The 16,110-nt window shown below is 43.3% G+C and overlaps 2 protein-coding genes across 5 annotated transcripts in view; one reads left to right on the top strand and one right to left on the bottom strand.

Annotated features, from left to right (window-relative positions):
• The window catches only part of LOC141758540 (myosin-binding protein C, fast-type-like), a 26,175-nt gene extending 18,974 nt beyond the window's left edge, over positions 1-7,201 (top strand). For all 3 annotated transcript variants that reach the window (XM_074620074.1, XM_074620075.1, XM_074620073.1), the window contains 16 exons: positions 82-247; positions 380-486; positions 581-610; positions 711-853; positions 2,597-2,756; positions 2,835-2,939; positions 3,048-3,236; positions 3,350-3,484; positions 3,714-3,881; positions 4,032-4,120; positions 4,736-4,931; positions 5,093-5,232; positions 5,360-5,519; positions 5,666-5,802; positions 6,568-6,754; positions 7,059-7,201. In XM_074620074.1, coding sequence (XP_074476175.1) covers positions 82-247; positions 380-486; positions 581-610; positions 711-853; positions 2,597-2,756; positions 2,835-2,939; positions 3,048-3,236; positions 3,350-3,484; positions 3,714-3,881; positions 4,032-4,120; positions 4,736-4,931; positions 5,093-5,232; positions 5,360-5,519; positions 5,666-5,802; positions 6,568-6,754; positions 7,059-7,090 — 2,144 coding nt within the window. In that variant the 3' untranslated portion in view covers positions 7,091-7,201. The remainder of the gene's footprint in view (positions 1-81; positions 248-379; positions 487-580; positions 611-710; positions 854-2,596; positions 2,757-2,834; positions 2,940-3,047; positions 3,237-3,349; positions 3,485-3,713; positions 3,882-4,031; positions 4,121-4,735; positions 4,932-5,092; positions 5,233-5,359; positions 5,520-5,665; positions 5,803-6,567; positions 6,755-7,058) is intronic.
• LOC141758541 (testicular acid phosphatase homolog) lies at positions 7,185-16,110 on the bottom strand. 2 transcript variants are annotated; one of them, XM_074620077.1, is made up of 12 exons: positions 15,995-16,110; positions 15,578-15,707; positions 13,907-14,002; positions 12,734-12,820; positions 11,536-11,691; positions 11,177-11,275; positions 9,273-9,368; positions 8,677-8,809; positions 8,321-8,403; positions 8,133-8,239; positions 7,727-7,908; positions 7,185-7,497 (listed from the first exon to the last, which is right to left on the bottom strand). In XM_074620077.1, exons 2-12 carry the CDS (start codon positions 15,665-15,667, stop codon positions 7,388-7,390), a joined length of 1,239 nt encoding a protein of 412 aa, XP_074476178.1. In that variant the 5' UTR covers positions 15,668-15,707; positions 15,995-16,110; the 3' UTR covers positions 7,185-7,387. The 2 variants fall into 2 exon arrangements, with proteins under 2 accessions (XP_074476178.1, XP_074476177.1); XM_074620076.1 differs by lacking the exon at positions 15,995-16,110 and having other exon boundaries at positions 15,578-15,834.

Here is a 16,110-nt window from a genome sequence, read left to right as displayed (position 1 = left end):
CCTCCCTTTCCTCCCCCTACCTTCACACGCTCTTCTCTCCCGCCTGAACTGCTCTCTTGTGGTTTACAATGTCTTATTCAGAAAAACAGCTGGAGGTGTTGCAGGACATTGCTGATCTGACAGTCAGGGCAACAGACCAGGCTTTGTTCAAGTGTGAGGTCTCTGATGAGAAGGTCACAGGAAAGTGGTACAAAGACGGCGTGGAGGTCTTGCCATCCGAACGCATCAAAATTACTCACATCGGAAGGTACGAGGACACGTGAATGTATTCAAAAGCCTTTATAGGATATGTGTCATAACTGAGAAACACGCATTCTGCGTTTATCTAGTCTTTTTTCATCCGTCCCTTGCGTCATATCCTCTCTGTTGCTTGTTTCAGGTTTCATCGGCTGCTTATTGATGATGTGAAGCCAGAGGATGCTGGAGACTACACATTTATTCCTGATGGATACGCTCTGTCAATTTCTGCCAAACTCAACTTCTTGGGTGAGAATGAAAGAATGATTACAAAGGTGCTATGATGGGTGCATTAATCATCAGCAGTCTACATAACATTGTCTTTTTTTCTCTCTCAAAACAGAAATTAAGGTCGACTATGTGCCGAGACAAGGTAGGTATAGCCTTGAATTACCTCAGTTTACAAATACTCTTTTTAATCTTCATATCTCAAACCTAATTTTACACGCACTTCCTCTTTGTACATTAACCAGATCCTCCAAAGATCCACCTGGACACCAGCGGAAACATGGTGTCCCAAAACACCATCATTGTGGTGGCCGGCAACAAACTCCGTCTGGATGTGGAGATCACTGGAGAGCCAGCACCCACCTGTGTTTGGTCGAAAGGCGATCAAGTAAGGATGTGACAAGTTAAGGGTCACTATAGCGATGCAGCCACCCAGAGTTTCCCCTCCGAGCCGGCTGCCAGCCAACCTCCAGCCGCTGGGAGTCTCCCCCCTTTCTCCTCGTCCTGATAGGACTTTTCTAGATTCCACTGTAAACACGCTCATTCATTCAATTGCAGGGTGTCACCATGAGATGGCACTTCCTTCACAAAAACACACGCGTATTTATCAGAGACAAGTCATCCAGCAGACATAACTTATGCCTATAGTTCACAGACTTTAGCCCTGTATTTCTGCTCCCCAACAAAGCCCCAGATCAGTGGCAATTTGGAGTTGGCTCGCTGCTCGCACATTGGCATGTCTGAACTGCTCAAAGACACGCGCCAAGAGGCTCGCCGACATATTCCAGATATCTAGCATACTAAATATCTGGACCTGTCAGGACTCCGGCCACGAGCTACAGCCAATGAGAGCGCGAGACATGCGTTGAGGGGAAACCTGGGGGAGGAGGGGTCGCCTGTAAAAACAGGAACTTACTGTATGTGTTGCATTTGCAACACGGAGCAAAGTTGTTACACCTAGAGGAATAAATAGTAAAAAAGAGTGTGGAAACAGGCTATTTAGTGAACACGTGCCAAAAACAACAACATCAGCAATGTGTCTCGCACATGGTATCACGTCATTTACCGTGTATTTCTCACGTGTGTTTTTGGGACAAAACGCAGTTTGGAGACCTCAGCGGGGATTCCTCAAAGTGACAGATCTTGTAGTGTGTGACCTATCGCCGGTCAGTCATGTAGTGTGAAAACCATAACGACTAAAGACGATTAAAGACTCCCGATTACCAGACAGAAAGTTGTGTCGTATGAACAGTAGGCCACAGCGATCTGATGACTTTAAAAGTCATGTAGTGTGAACTTGGCTTTAGCTAACAAAACAGCCAACTTCAGTATGAAAGGAGAAAATCATGTTGACCACTTATTTATTCATGATGACCATGGCATCCATGATGTTGGAAGGTCAGCCTAACCTGTGTCGTGGCCTGTTTTTTTATGCTCACTATCTCCTCTCCCTCTTTGTCTCTTTCACTGGGCTTCAGCTAAATGCCACCTCACCAGAAAACAAAACTGCTGTTCTGTTGAGATTTGACCCAACCAATGGGTTTTTTGTCCCCTGAGGCAGTTAGGGGCACAGCGGGGCAAAGGAAAAAGACTATCCCTGATGTTTTTGGCGCCCTTTTTTTGGAAACAGGATATGTCTATGCCCTACTAGTGGGACAACTCCATGCTTCTTATTTTGCCTCAATGTCACATCGGTGAAATGCTTTGGTGACCACTGGTAAGTTGCCAAAGTCTTTCTCTTGTCAAATGGCCCATAAATGCCCTTCTGATTGGCCCGAATGCCTCTGTGATTTGCCTCTCTGTGCTCCTCTGGGGTAGATTTAGGATGAAGCCTGTTTTTAACCTTGCTCATGGTAGAGGTGCCCCTTAGTAATTTTCACCCTTCCACCCCAGAGATTCTTTGCCCAACCCTTTGCTAAAGAAAACTGTGTGTGCATTTTAGTGTCACGTTTAACGCCACCCACAATTTGTGAAATTAAATGTCGTTCTTAATCACCCACTGACCCATTTAGTTAGGTCCCAATGTTGTTTTCTCAAGGTGAAATTGCGGATTGCATCTTTAGCACATTAGACGTACTAGTGCAAAGCTTCCCTTCATGGCGTTTAGAACATTGCTTTTCCTGTTTATTAGGCAATTTCAAACACTGAGGGGCGCGTAAGGGTGGAGGCCAGGAAAGACCTGAGCTGCTTCGTCATAGAGGGGGCTGAGAGGGAGGATGAGGGCAACTACACCATCTGTGTTACCAACCCAGCTGGAGAAGACAAGGCCATGCTGTTTGTGAAGATTGTGGGTGAGTGAAGATCTGAGTATAATGCAAGTATGATTTTAAAATTTTCCGATGGACGCACTAACTGTAACCTTAAATTAGATGTGCCCGACCCCCCTGAGAATGTCAGATGTGAATCAGTGGGAGAGGACTGCGCCAGCATCCTTTGGGATGTTCCCGTATTCGATGGCGGTGCACCACTCAAAGGTAAAGGATGGATTTTGTCTTAACCTTTTCATATTTAATGGGCTGGGCATATATTCAGGACATTTATAGGGTTTCTGTGAGTCTTAAATTCTGTTTTTCCTCCATTAGGTTATCTCATGGAGAGGAAGAAGAAAGGCTCCACCAGATGGACAAAGCTCAACTTTGATGTATACGAAGCGACTACATACGAGGCTAAGAGGATGATTGAAGGCGTTATGTATGAGATGAGGGTGTTTGCCATCAACAGCATTGGCATGTCTCCGCCGAGTCTCACCTCCAAACCCTTCATGCCTATTGGTACGCATCACAGCTATGTTTTACTCAGTCATCCTCAGCTTCCTCCTTTGGTGCATCCCTCATCCTCACTCAACCCAGTGATTCTCTTGAGTCTCTCTTTCTGTCACCCTCAGCCCCAACTAGCGAGCCAATACGTCTGTCAGTGCACGACGTGACGGACAGCACATGCACCCTGAAGTGGCAAGCCCCGGAGAAGATTGGAGCCGGGGGCCTGGATGGCTACGTTATTGAATACTGCAAGGAAGGAGGTGACGAAACCAAAAACATTTGAGCATTCATGGACCAACATTCTCAAATTGTAACTTAAGGACATACAGTGTATTTGATAGCTGAAGTCAGTTTAAAAAATGCCACAAGTCATAAGAGAATTAATGTCTACAGTATAATACTGTAATAAGAGAACGAAAACATGACAAGTAACAAGAATCAAATCCCACTCACTGTGATTTACTGCATCTTAATTGTCTTTTATTTCAGAAACTGAGTGGGTGGTGGCAAACCAGGAACTTTGTGAGAGGCACGGATTCATGGTGCGTGGCCTCCCCACGGGAGAGAAGATCAACTTCAGGGTGGCGGCGGTAAACATTGCTGGACGCAGCCCTCCAGCGGTGCTGTCACAGCCCGTCACCATCCGTGAGATCATGGGTGAGTCAGTCAGGATTAGTTGTGAACAGACACCCGTCAAAGAGCACCTCATATTCAGTTAGGGCATTTTAGTGCTTGTGAACAGATGCTTAATAATACCATCATAGTATAATGCAGTGTATTTTAATAAGATGTCTTTTCCTGCTTTAGAGTATCCTAAGATCCGCCTCCCTCGCGACCTGAGAACAAAGTACATCAGGAGAGTAGGAGAAAAGATCAACCTGACCATCCCCTTCCAGGTTAGAGACCTACTGGATCTGTTGCGTGTTTTGCATGAAGAGCTATTTTAACATCTACTGAAATATACAATATGATAATACTGTAAATACCAGTTGGAAACTGTTACATACTTAAACTATAACATATAAAGCCATTATATCTTAAAAGGGAGTCTGTTTACAGGTGTTGGGCAGCACTACTGCATATGTGAAAACATTTTATAAAGCCTTTTGAGGCTCCAGAGGGAGCTGCATTGAATAAAAAAACGACATCTCTGGTTCTGCTGCATCGGTTTTCATTATTTTTTTTTAACTTTCCATCGTAGTGCAAAGCTAAATTGGGGGTGTACTCTTTCAATGAGAAAAGTCACATTTTATTTTATTTTAAACATTATTATTCATTGCAGGAGTGCCCTTTTAATAGTTAGAAACACTGACAGCTCTAAAGAAAAGCAGATTCTCCTTTTCCTGTAAATCAGTAGCTTATAACACACACAGTGATTATGTTTCTGTTTCTTTCCTGCCTGTACTGTATTTTGTCAGCTAACACATTAGAAGTTACCATCTACCACTTCAAAATAAAAGAGATTTTGTGCTATCATTTATCCATTTTGTGTGTTTTATTGTGTCGTATAGGGTAAGCCACGCCCTGTCGCAACCTGGTACAAGGATGGTCAACCCCTGGACGAAAAGATGGTCAACGTCCGTAACTCAAATGTGGACAGCATCCTCTTCATCCGCGCCGCAGAGAGAGAGCACTCTGGTACATACGAGCTGGTGCTAAAGATCGAGAACATGGAGGACAGAGCCAGCCTTGTCATCAGGATTGTGGGTAAGATTGTCAGGTCTCTGCAACTGGGGACGTCCGTTTCTACTTTATCTCTCAAGGTCTGCATTTCAGTGGAAACTGTTCATTTAAGAAATCGTTTCATTTGAAGAAAAACACACCTTGGACTATGTGAAATTCATCACAACTGAATTTATAAACTTCAGATAAACCTGGACCTCCTCTGAAGCTGCATGTGACAGAAGTCTGGGGCTTCAATGCAGCGCTGGAGTGGCAGCCCCCCAAGGACGACGGCAACTGTGAGATTACTGGATACACCATCCAGAAGGCAGACATGAAGACTAAGGTGAGAGAGGAAGGTCTATAGGTCATCCCTATAGTAATGCTGAGATTACCTCCGGCCAGTGTGACTTATTCTATATGCTCAATTTGTGGTCTTAAATGTGACAATATCACATTTCTTCCCTCTCCAGGATTGGTTCACTATTTATGAGCACAACAGACGAACAAACTGCACATCTTCAGATCTCATCATCGGCAACGAATACATGTTCCGTGTCTTAAGTGAAAACCTCTGCGGCCTGAGCGAGGACGCGTGCTTAAGCAAGAACACGGCTGTCATTGCCAAAACAGGTGTGTGCGCATACAGTAGAGAATGTGTGTGTTTGTAGAATGCATTTACACTATCATTGTTGAGCTGTCAGGTCAAATGTGCCACATTTCTGCTCTGATTTATGGGGGTTGACTAAGTTTGTCTGCCCTCCCACCCCTCTCCATAGGCCTGGAGCTCAAGTCAAACCCCTACAAGGAGAAAGACGTGTGCTGTGTGCCCAAGTTTACTCAGCCCCTGATTGACAGATCTGTAGTGGCCGGTTACAGCACCGCCATCAGCTGCTCCGTCAAAGGCTTCCCCAAGGTAAATACGCATGTTTAAAATAGCCTGTGGAGAGTGAGTCACAGGACAAGGCTGCCAGTGCCGGTTCTCATAAGCAAAGTAAAGAGGACCTATTGTGCTTTTGTGCTTTTTCTCTTTCCTTTAGTGTGTCATATCGTTTTTTGGGCATGTAAAAGGTCTGCAAAGTTACAAAGAGTCCACGCCAAAGGGAGTTACTCTCCTCCACAGAAACACTGCTCCTGAACTGTCTGAAATGCCTTGATTGAAGTCCAGCCTTTTCTTCTGTAACGTGGTGATGTTGCCAAGTAACACATTTGCATAATACCTGCCTAAAGGCTAGTTTGGCACGCCCTCAAGCAAAGCTAGTTAGAGCGGAGCTGGAGCGGAGTCAGAAAAGTTTGTTTCAATTGACCAATCACTACAGAGTGGGCCAGCTTACCAATCAGAGCAGATTTTCGGGATGGGGGTGGTGGAAGAGGCTCAAACAGTGCGTTTCAGACGGAGGGTGAAAAAAGGTGCTGCAGCACAGCCGGTATGAGAAAAATAAAGTGTTTTTTTGAACATTAAAGCATGTAAACATGTTCTAGTAGAAAGCCAAAATACAAGTATGCACCTGAAAATGAGCATAATAGGTCCTCTTTAAAGTCTGAAGTTCGCTGTAACAGGGACCAACAGTCTCCTTTCATATCAAACGATGTTGCAAAAAAAAAAAAACGTCTTTCTGTATTCTAAGAATTTGATTTGTTGCACCTGATTATTTATTAATTTGGCTCTTTCACGTCTCAGCCTAAGATCACCTGGAGGAAGAACAATATTATCATCAGTGAGGATCCCAAGTTCTTGATGCGGAACAACCAGGGAGTGCTGACCCTGAACATTCGCAAGCCAGGCACCTTTGACGGAGGAAGATACTCCTGCGTGGCCGTCAACGAGCTCGGCACCGATGAAGTGGAGTGCAAGCTGGACGTCCGACGTAAGAACGGAGGGGATGAGAAAGGATGAGAGGGTGGAGGCAGATGGGAGGGGGAGGGATGACGGAGGAGGGGGGGAGCGTTGGTAATTTGAGGGCAAGATGAGTTTCCTTTTCATGTGTGGAGTACAGACGATTATCACGTGGTTAGTTTTGATGATGTGATACACACTCAAAGCTAAAAAGCTCTCTGTGTTTACAATGACAGCTGCAACAGAATTGAATTGTTTGAGCGTGGATATGAAACACAGCTATTCGATTCGGGCAACAAAATCTAACTCTCATCATCTGCCCTGTCATCCCACAGTTCCCATGGCCATAGACGCGCAGAAGAAGTGAGACACCGAACAGCAAAGAATGTGAAATGATATGAGCCAATGGACAGTGAATATCAGTATGTAGAGCACACACTGTCAAGATAATAAAATATATGCCTGCTAGAAATAATTATTTATTTTGAATATGTTTTCTTAACACACAAACATAATTCATAAAAGAAGAAGAAGAAGAAGTAAAGAGCTCACAAAACCCCTCCACACACACCCAATAAGGAACTTAAATATTAAAATACATGGCACATTATTATTAGAGGAGCACCTTTCTGTACTTTTGGCACATGCGTGACAGTCGTCTGCACTACACCTCCCTGGAGTAGTGCGCTCTCCTCCTGTGGATCGCCACTCCTATGCTGAACAACAGCGCCACTGCCAGGAGACCCACGGCCACTGCAAGAACTGTTATGACACCTGTGGGAGACAACAATCCTGTGCTTTAGGTATATGCGAATATGGAACATTTGGAGGGTTTCCAAAAAGCCTTGATATTTTTAAATCAGACAGTCTGTGCTGAAAATCCCCCACACTGCGGTCCCTGAAGTGAACACACAGGAATAAACATATTGCAGCGAAGTGTTTTTAACGATGCCAAAATGTGTGTCGAAATAGAAGTCGGTGCAAGAATGTAAGAAATCTTCACCTGTGCTTGACAATCTCGTCCTAAAGCCGCACTCGGCCTCCCAGTCGTCCGCCAGCACGTCCCGCACCAGCTCGGTGAACATGGACAAAGGGCAGGGGTTCAACCCGTTGCATCCTGGCACAGCGTTGGGGTAGGGGTCGCGCCAGGAATCATTGCGGTAATACAGCTCCAGAGTGTAAGAACTGGGGGATTAACACAATGAGACGACACACACTTGTGGTAAGTGTTATGTAAATTGTATCATGTGCTAATTTGGCCGACGCAGGCCTGAATGCCTGCCATCGAATTGAAAAGGAAAAACAGAATGGTGCGGCTAAACAGTGCTCAAAATGTGGCGCGTTTTGGCCATCTGACCTAGATAAAGCGTGTTAATTATGCAAAGAGAGCAGGCAGGGGACGTCATTACCCATCATACTCCTGGTAGAACTCAAAGAGCTGACAGGAAGCGTATGGAGGGAGAAGGCCGTTGTACACGTCCAGAGCCGCCTGCAGGGTGATGAGGGTCGAGTCATGCTGGAACGAGAAACATCAAGGAGGTGAGGAGATACAATAAACGACGATAGATTCTGAATGTGTGCAAGCGTTTGAACTCACAGCTGAGTACATAATGAATCTGAGAGAGCTCCCTTGCTCGACAGCCCTGGAGAAATTCCTCAGGATGGCGTTCAGCAGCACCCCTGGTAAATTAACACATCAGTGTCAACAGTGCAAATGGAATTTTCCCAGACACCAATCGTTTTGACCTTACTGAGCGTCTTGTAATCATCTTTGTTCCATTAGCTCATATGTGCTAATGTGCTTTTGGGGAGCCCGGCCCAGCACTTTACCCTGCAGTCGGTGGCATAAACAAAGCCTCCGCCAGCAGTCACAACATTAGACACACTGAGCTTTTTTTACTCTTTTCTCACAACAGCGCTTTAAATTAATTGCCTCTAATGTGAATCCCTCACCTCCCGAGAGCCTGGCCTTCTCTTTCCGCTTGTGACTGAGGATGCTGTACATGACCTCGAATGATGCAATTCTCTTCAGGGTGTCCAGGACGTCTTGGGTGGCCCAGCGTGGGAGAGTCAAGTTATGGATCCTCTGCACAAGAAAATAGCATTCATTACCCCCGCACCACGCTAATAATCACATTACACAACACATGAATCTAGACAAAGGGGGTTTAAATGGCTGCATTTCATCGTTTCCATTATCCCGGCTATTTTTAGAGGCGGTCTGAAGATAACAGATGCTCATTTTGCAAGTGTGAATGAGCGTATTCAACCTGGCCTAGAATCCACCCATCTCACAATGCTTTAATTATCATTTCAATATGTTGTCCTATTCATGTCTTACTGTATGTATAAAAATGGTTTCCCCACGCTTCCCCACGCCCCTTCCCCATCCCCATCCCCATCTCTCTGCAGACGTGTTGAAGGAAACAGATCCCTTCTCTTTGTTTGTCTCACTGCTCTGCAGCTGCTGTTGGTTCTCATAAGTAATTGAAGATTTTATAAGAATACAGGTAGTATAATTGGGTTTATGTGTGCAACATCAAGTATACCTGGCAGGTAAGAGTGTCGTAGACCCTCCATATCTTTTTGCCAACCAGTTTGGAGACGGGGTAGCCAGTGTAGTTGGAAAGTCCCTCCACAAAGTACTGCAATGTGCAGAAAAGAGTTAGAACATAATATTCAACCAGTGGTGGAAGAGATATTCAGACCCTTTACTCATGTAAAAGTGTCAATACATTTATCTACAATTACTCCATTATAAGTAAAAGTTCTGCATTCAAAGTCACAGCGAGTATTTAGCTGTTGAAGATGGCCCTACTGGGTGGAGCTTGTTTTTATACAGTTTAGTCCAGTGTTGAGCTGCAGCTATTTATCGATACGCTGACGGCTATTAAATTAATGTCATGAGATAACGAATGATTTTTATTTTTTTATTCATATTTGGGACTTTTGCTTTTCAGTTAAATATTGGATACTTCTTTAAAGGTACAGTGTTTAGGATTTGGCGGCATTTAGCGGTGAGGTTGCAGATTGCAACCAACTGAAACTTCTCCCGTGTGCCAAGCGTGTAGGAGAACTACGATGGCCGACACGAAAACACGAAAATGCAAAAAAATGCGAATGGCCCTATCTAGAGCCAAGAGTTTGGTTTGTCTATCCTGGGCTCCGTATGTAGATATAAACGGCTCATTCTAAGCTAACGAAAACACTTTCTTTTCTTATTTTGAGGTGCAGAAAACCTACTTACTAATCATCATCCATCTATCCTTTTCTGGATCTCCCCTAAATGCAACACACTGTCCATTTAAGTCATTTAAATGAAAAGCTGTCAGAAGATTAGAGGGGAACATCTGAAACTTGAAGGGCCCAAACTAGACAATGTTTTTTTTTTAGGGGGTCATGAAGCCAAAAAGGCTGGAAACCACTGGTTTAATCTTTAACAATACATAATATTCTATAAATTTATCATGTGATTTTCGTCTGTTAAAATCTTAATCTGATGAGTAAGTAGTTACTCCTACTGTCAAATAAACATAGTGGACTAAAATGTGCAAAATTTCTCACTGAAATGCTGTGGGGTATAATAATAAAGTAACATATAATGAAAATACTCAAAATTGCACTCAAGTACAGCACTTATTACTCTCCACCACAACACTGAACTCATCCTTTCCGGTGATAATGTTCGAAGAAAAATAACACTTAAATTGCCATTTTTATGGGAATAAACTTTTTTGGGGGGGTTGTTTTTGCAGATGCACTGATAAAAAAAGTAAAACATTGCTGAATTTAGTTGGTTAATTGTATGGATTAGTGTTGTATATTGATTCAGTGACTGTTGAGAAATGGCACCATTTCGGGTCTTGCAGGTAGGTACTGTGCCTCCAGCAGAGGGTGTGAAAATTCAACGCAGGAGGGCTCCGTCCTGATCACCTTAATAGGCAGCACATGGGACTCTGTTTAATTAAAACCTTTTCATTGTAATTCTTAATCTAATTCAATCCAACCGTTAATTAGCGTCTCTGAGAATGTGAGAGAAATTGCACTGTGCAGCTTTTTCGAGGCACTGGAGTCACCGTGCCTGAGAAAAATCACTGAGAGGACACAATGTCTACAGCAGAACTAACACGTCCACCGGAGGTGCCGATAACGTTGGCACCGGCAACTGTGAAGTATATGTTTCACTGTTTTACACAAATGTGCATTTCGCAGTGTTTGTTAATTTACAAATGGAGGCACGGATAAGCAGAAAAGAAGGTGAGGAAAAAGTATTATTCACAGCAGTTCTGATTATATAATTCAAGAGTTACAAACAAGTTTTTAGTGGTTAACAGGCACATGACTCATGGAAAAGTGATGTTTAACACAAACTGAGCTGCGAGTAGAACGTCATTGAATAGATACTGAGGATGAGTTATAGTACAGTACAATCTTCTTCTGTGGTTTGTCTCACCTGGTGAGCCCTGAGGAACCTCTGGTAGTGCTCGCTCTCAAAGGTCTCCGTCATCAGCGCTCTGAACCTTGGACAGTCTTTGCCCGGAGACTTCAACAGCTTGAGAAAATCGAAAACAACAGCATCAGTGGAAATAATGCACATTTACTGCGGGTACTGCAAGTCTTCTGGGCACAATTATATGTTCGTTTCACACTTTAAAACAGTGGGGAATTTCAGCGCAGCAGGTTCACAGCTGAGGTGAACACAGGCAGCCACATGGAGCGTTACAGAGAGAGACTCAAATGAACTTGTACAAGTTTCTATTTGGAGTGCGGCTGCCGTGTGAAAGGAAATATTTATGTGGCTCAGCAGCCCACCTTGTCCTGGGCCCTGGGGACGGTGTGCACTGGAATAGGCCGCCACAGTAACTGGGGCATGATGGGAGGCGGGCGTCTGGTTGGGGGGAACATCCCAGCAAGGCAGGCCTGGGCGCTCATCAGCGTGCGGTCGTAGTCAGTGCTCCTCACGTAGAACTGTTGGAAACATGGAGGGAACGAAATGCATCCATATGTTGGTACGACATGGCTTGGCGCTGATTTCTGTTCTTCCAAATGGGACAATCAGGTTTACTTTTTATAGAAAGTGGAAATGCATTTCTGTTTCTATTTTTATACAATACAGATGTAAAAATAAGTGCACCCAGCAAAGCAGCGGTGTATCATGAGCGAGCTGTAAATCAACTGAGGTATTCCCTTAACATGAAGAGGAGGGGAGTCAGAAGAGATCCAAATGGATGAGAGAGGGAGGGAGGGGAAAAAAGATCCGTCTTACTGTGATCTCTTCTGACATCAGCCTTCGCTCGTCTATATCTCTCTGTCACCCCGTGTCAGGTTTTTGCACACAGTAAATCACGCTGATAAGGTTGGATGTTCCTGTGATGCCGAGAACGCTTCTTTTTTTTCCCCCTCCCTTTTTTGTCAAATTAAAACAGACATGGCAGCGCGGGGAAAGGTACGGTGCAAGTTGACAGAGACTTGGGCGACAAATCGCCAGTGACAGGTACTGAGGAGAGCTGTTATTTTTGTGGTAATTGCGTGTTATTTAAGAGGGAGGAGAGGACAGAATGCAAGGATGGAGATGGAGATGGAGATGGAGATGGAGATGGAGATGGAGATGGAGATGGAGATGGAGATGGAGAGAGGGGGGGATGGGTAAGAGAGAAAAAAGAGTGTTAAGTGTTAAGAAAACAGAGACAGGAAAAGAAAGCAGAAATCAGAACATAATGACAGTATTGCTGGGCATGCATGTTTACTGTACATGGAGCCCAGGGGTAAAATTACCACACATGTTGTGGCACATTATAAGGTCGTGGCAGTGATATCACCAACATGAGTCATGCTCATTAACTTAGCGTACGGTGTTACAGCTAATACAGACACATGATTTCACATGTTAGGCCGAGGGCACACATGACAATCGCATTATGTGACAATGAAGCACACAGGCTCACAGGGGACGTCTGAAGAAAAATTAAAAAAACAACAGAAATGGACACACATGTATGCACACACCTACCTCTTTGTTGTTGTAGTCCTCGCTGAGAAAGTTGCCATACCGCCTCCTTAGAAACCTGCCCAGCTCAAACTGTTGTTTCATGCCCAGCTGAAAGGAAAATTGCGAACGCCGTTAATCTTTGTCGAATCTGACCTTTTGCTGTAGATTTGGCAGATTTAAGGTCAAATTCAACTTATTTACATAAAATAACACATTTTCACCCGTTCTACGGGGCCTCCTAGAGCCAGGAGTGATACGTTTATTCACCGTAAACCTGCTAATTGCCCGAGAGCAGAACAATGTCACAGTAGGAAGGAATTTAATTAAAATGCTACAGCAAGCTTTTCCTCCATCTCAAGACTTAAACTGATTTTACAGATCACAAGTGAAATATAGTGTGATTTTTGACCCCACATCTAAAGCTACTGCGCCTATATAAAGTTACAAAAGAGCTTAGACTTGTGCCTTTTTTGTACTTACTCTGTACGTGAATTTCTTGTCAAATTTTATATGAAGTTTTATTGAATTTTTTTTAATTCTAAAGCATACCCTGCTTTATGGTCTGTTTGACTCTTAATGGGACCATAATTTACTAAATGAACATCATGCTGTATTGAAGAAGAGTTGCGATTGAGATCATAAACTCATATTTACAATGTTTACTGAGGTGATAAATCAAGTGAGAAGTAGGCTCATTTTCTCATAGACTTCTATACAATCAGACTTCTTTTTGCAACCAGAGGAGTCGCCCCCTGCTGGCTATTAGAGAGAATGCAGGTTTAAGGCACTTCTACATTGGCTTCACTTATCAGAGCCCACTGGTGTCACCCCAGTTGATGCTGGGATAGGCTCCAGTATGGTGGCCCCGAGGTGCAAAACAAAACAACATTTTACAAAACACAACTGTTTTCTGACATATTTTTGTGTTTTGGATTTTTAAATTGGTTTTATTGTTGTGGTTTTGGGTTTTTTTTGCACCTCAGGGCCACCGTACTCCAGCCCCCCACGACAGGAAAAGTAAGGGAAAATCGAGATTAGTGGAATTTTTACACTATTTAAAACTAAAAGCTCTACATATTTGGTTATTTTGTTTGCCAAAACCTGTTTGCCAAAATGATAATGATGACACACACACACACACACACACACACACACACACACACACACACACACACAAATACATACTCACAATACCTCAGTCAGCTGTCCGAATCCCTGAGCCCACACTTCCTCCCCATGAGGATCCCTGGGATACGACTCGATAGGTGATCGATCGCCATGTCGGAACACCTTAAAAGTCATAACAGATAATGTCACATGGATTCAGACGCCACGCTGCTGTGCCAGCCATTACACTGTGTACTCTAGGGAAAAAATCCACCCTGAGACAGAAGTCAGAAATAGAAACCTGTGATCTTGGACAGTTCAGCCTGGATTTGAGACACAGAAGAGTCATTCTGATGACTGCTCCGTTAGTATTATTAACCAGAGGACTCACTTTCTGAGCAGTGGCATGACACACAGGTTGATTAAACTGGATTATGGACACATCTGAGTCACTCTTGTTAGCACCACAGTGATTTGAACTTCAGATATAATTTGGATGTGAAACCTCAAGAAAAAGCAAACCACAGAGTCCAGTCAACAAAGTCATGGGTTGCTTTTAGAGATAATTGTTATTTTCCAACACCCACTGACTTTTTTGATGCAAAACACCTTCAAACTGAACTAAGCCAAAATGGAATAGGACAGTTGAATTAAAACACATTTAAAGGAACAGTGTGTAACATTTCGGGGGATCTATTAGCAGAAATGGAATATAATATTCAATATTGTTTTCATTAGTGTGTAATCACCTGTAATTAAGAATTGTTGTGTTTTCGTTAGCTTAGAATGAGCCCTTCATATCTACATAAGGAGCGGGTCCTCTTCACAGAGTCAGCCGTGTTGCTCCGTCATGTTTCTACAGTAGCCCAGAATGGACAAACCAAACACTGGATCTAGAGAGAGCCTTTCATGTTTTTACGTTACCTGAAGGCCAGCGTAGTTCTCCGACAAGCTTGTGAAACTGCGGTAACGTGAGCCGCGGAGTGTAAAACCGTGGTACCGCCAGCCACCGTCTTACTTCCGTTGCTCCTAATGTAGTGTTATTATGGTAAGGATGACCTCTGAGCGAGGCAAACGGCGTTACCACGGTTTTGCACTCAGTGGCTCATGTTACGGCAGTCTTGGAAAGGGAGGAGTGAGTGGAGGGGTACTCAGTTGGTTGCAATCTGCAATCCTACACACTGTCCCTTTAAACAATTAATTATTAGCAAATAATGGCGCAATAAAAATGTAATTCAATCAACACACATAATAAACAGACTAATGAGGCAGTTAACAAAATTGAATTACTAGATAGCACGTAGCAAATCTAACCATTACTTTAGCTAAAGTAATAACTGTCAAGCTACATTAAATTATAAACTAACAGAAAATAGACATTTGTAATTGACAAACACACTAGTATAACATACAAGAGGACATCATAGGAAAAACATTTGTGATTTTCACTTAAATCCCTCAATTGTCTTTTTCTATCACTGAACTATGGTGTTAAAGAAAGATATGCAAAGAGGTTTATGAAGGGAGCAGTAGTGTCTGGGAGAGATACGCTCGACACTGTTGGAGTTTAGGCTCAAAGTAATCCTTTGTCGCAATAAATGTGTAAATATAATAACGCTCACTGAGCAGAAAAATACAGTGTAATCAGCAACAAATGCACAGTCATATCAGTCTTATGTGATCTAAAAGGTTGTAAGACAGCTTAATATGAAATGTCATCATTGTTAATCATGCACACAGGAAGAAAAGGAAACTTACAGCCACGACAAACTTCAGCACCCGGCACTCAGTGAAGCAGATGCAACAGAGGAGGAACAAACAGCCCAAACTTTTCTGGAACTTCCACATCTTTTTGACTAGTTGATGTCTTTCTCCTTCACAGAGTTCCCTGCTTACAGGAGGGGAAAACATTTAATTGTAAAAGGCCATTAAGGAGCAGAATATGATGAACACTTGTATTTAATTTCAGGCAATGGCTGTGCAAAATGTGTCTTTTAGATTAGTCATATAACGTGTAAAATGTGTATCTTTAACTACTACAACCCTGTAGTAGTATTTATGTCAACTTGATTTACACATTCATTAAGAATACATGGATGTACAGTATGTAGAGCACAACAAAATGCATTGTCAGGAGAGATTTGGCGGATCACGTAAACGAACACGTGCACTTACCTCAGCACACTCGTTCACACATTCTGCTGCTTCAGTCAAACGAGTTACAGAACAGAGGAAGGACTGCTGTGCATCCCAAATCTTCAGTCACACTCGGGTTGACATTAAGTGCATGT

The sequence above is a fragment of the Sebastes fasciatus genome, chromosome 20, assembly GCF_043250625.1.
Source record: "Sebastes fasciatus isolate fSebFas1 chromosome 20, fSebFas1.pri, whole genome shotgun sequence".
In the NCBI taxonomy this organism is placed as follows: Eukaryota; Metazoa; Chordata; class Actinopteri; order Perciformes; family Sebastidae; genus Sebastes; species Sebastes fasciatus.
Note: the sequence above shows the minus strand (reverse complement) of the source record. Positions and strands in the feature narration are given on the sequence as shown.

What these genes read in the sequence shown, in the direction of transcription:
- LOC141758541 (XM_074620076.1), bottom strand. Translation starts at nt 15,730, where the DNA reads ATGTTTTCCCCTCCTGTAAGCAGGGAACTCTGTGAAGGAGAAAGACAT. An exon ending in TGCTGAAGTTTGTCGTGGCT is followed by an intron (nt 14,003 to 15,577) that starts GTAAGTTTCCTT and finishes ATGACTTTTAAG; the next exon opens with GTGTTCCGACATGGCGATCG. An exon ending in GATTCATTATGTACTCAGCT is followed by an intron (nt 8,240 to 8,320) that starts GTGAGTTCAAAC and finishes TTCTCGTTCCAG; the next exon opens with CATGACTCGACCCTCATCAC.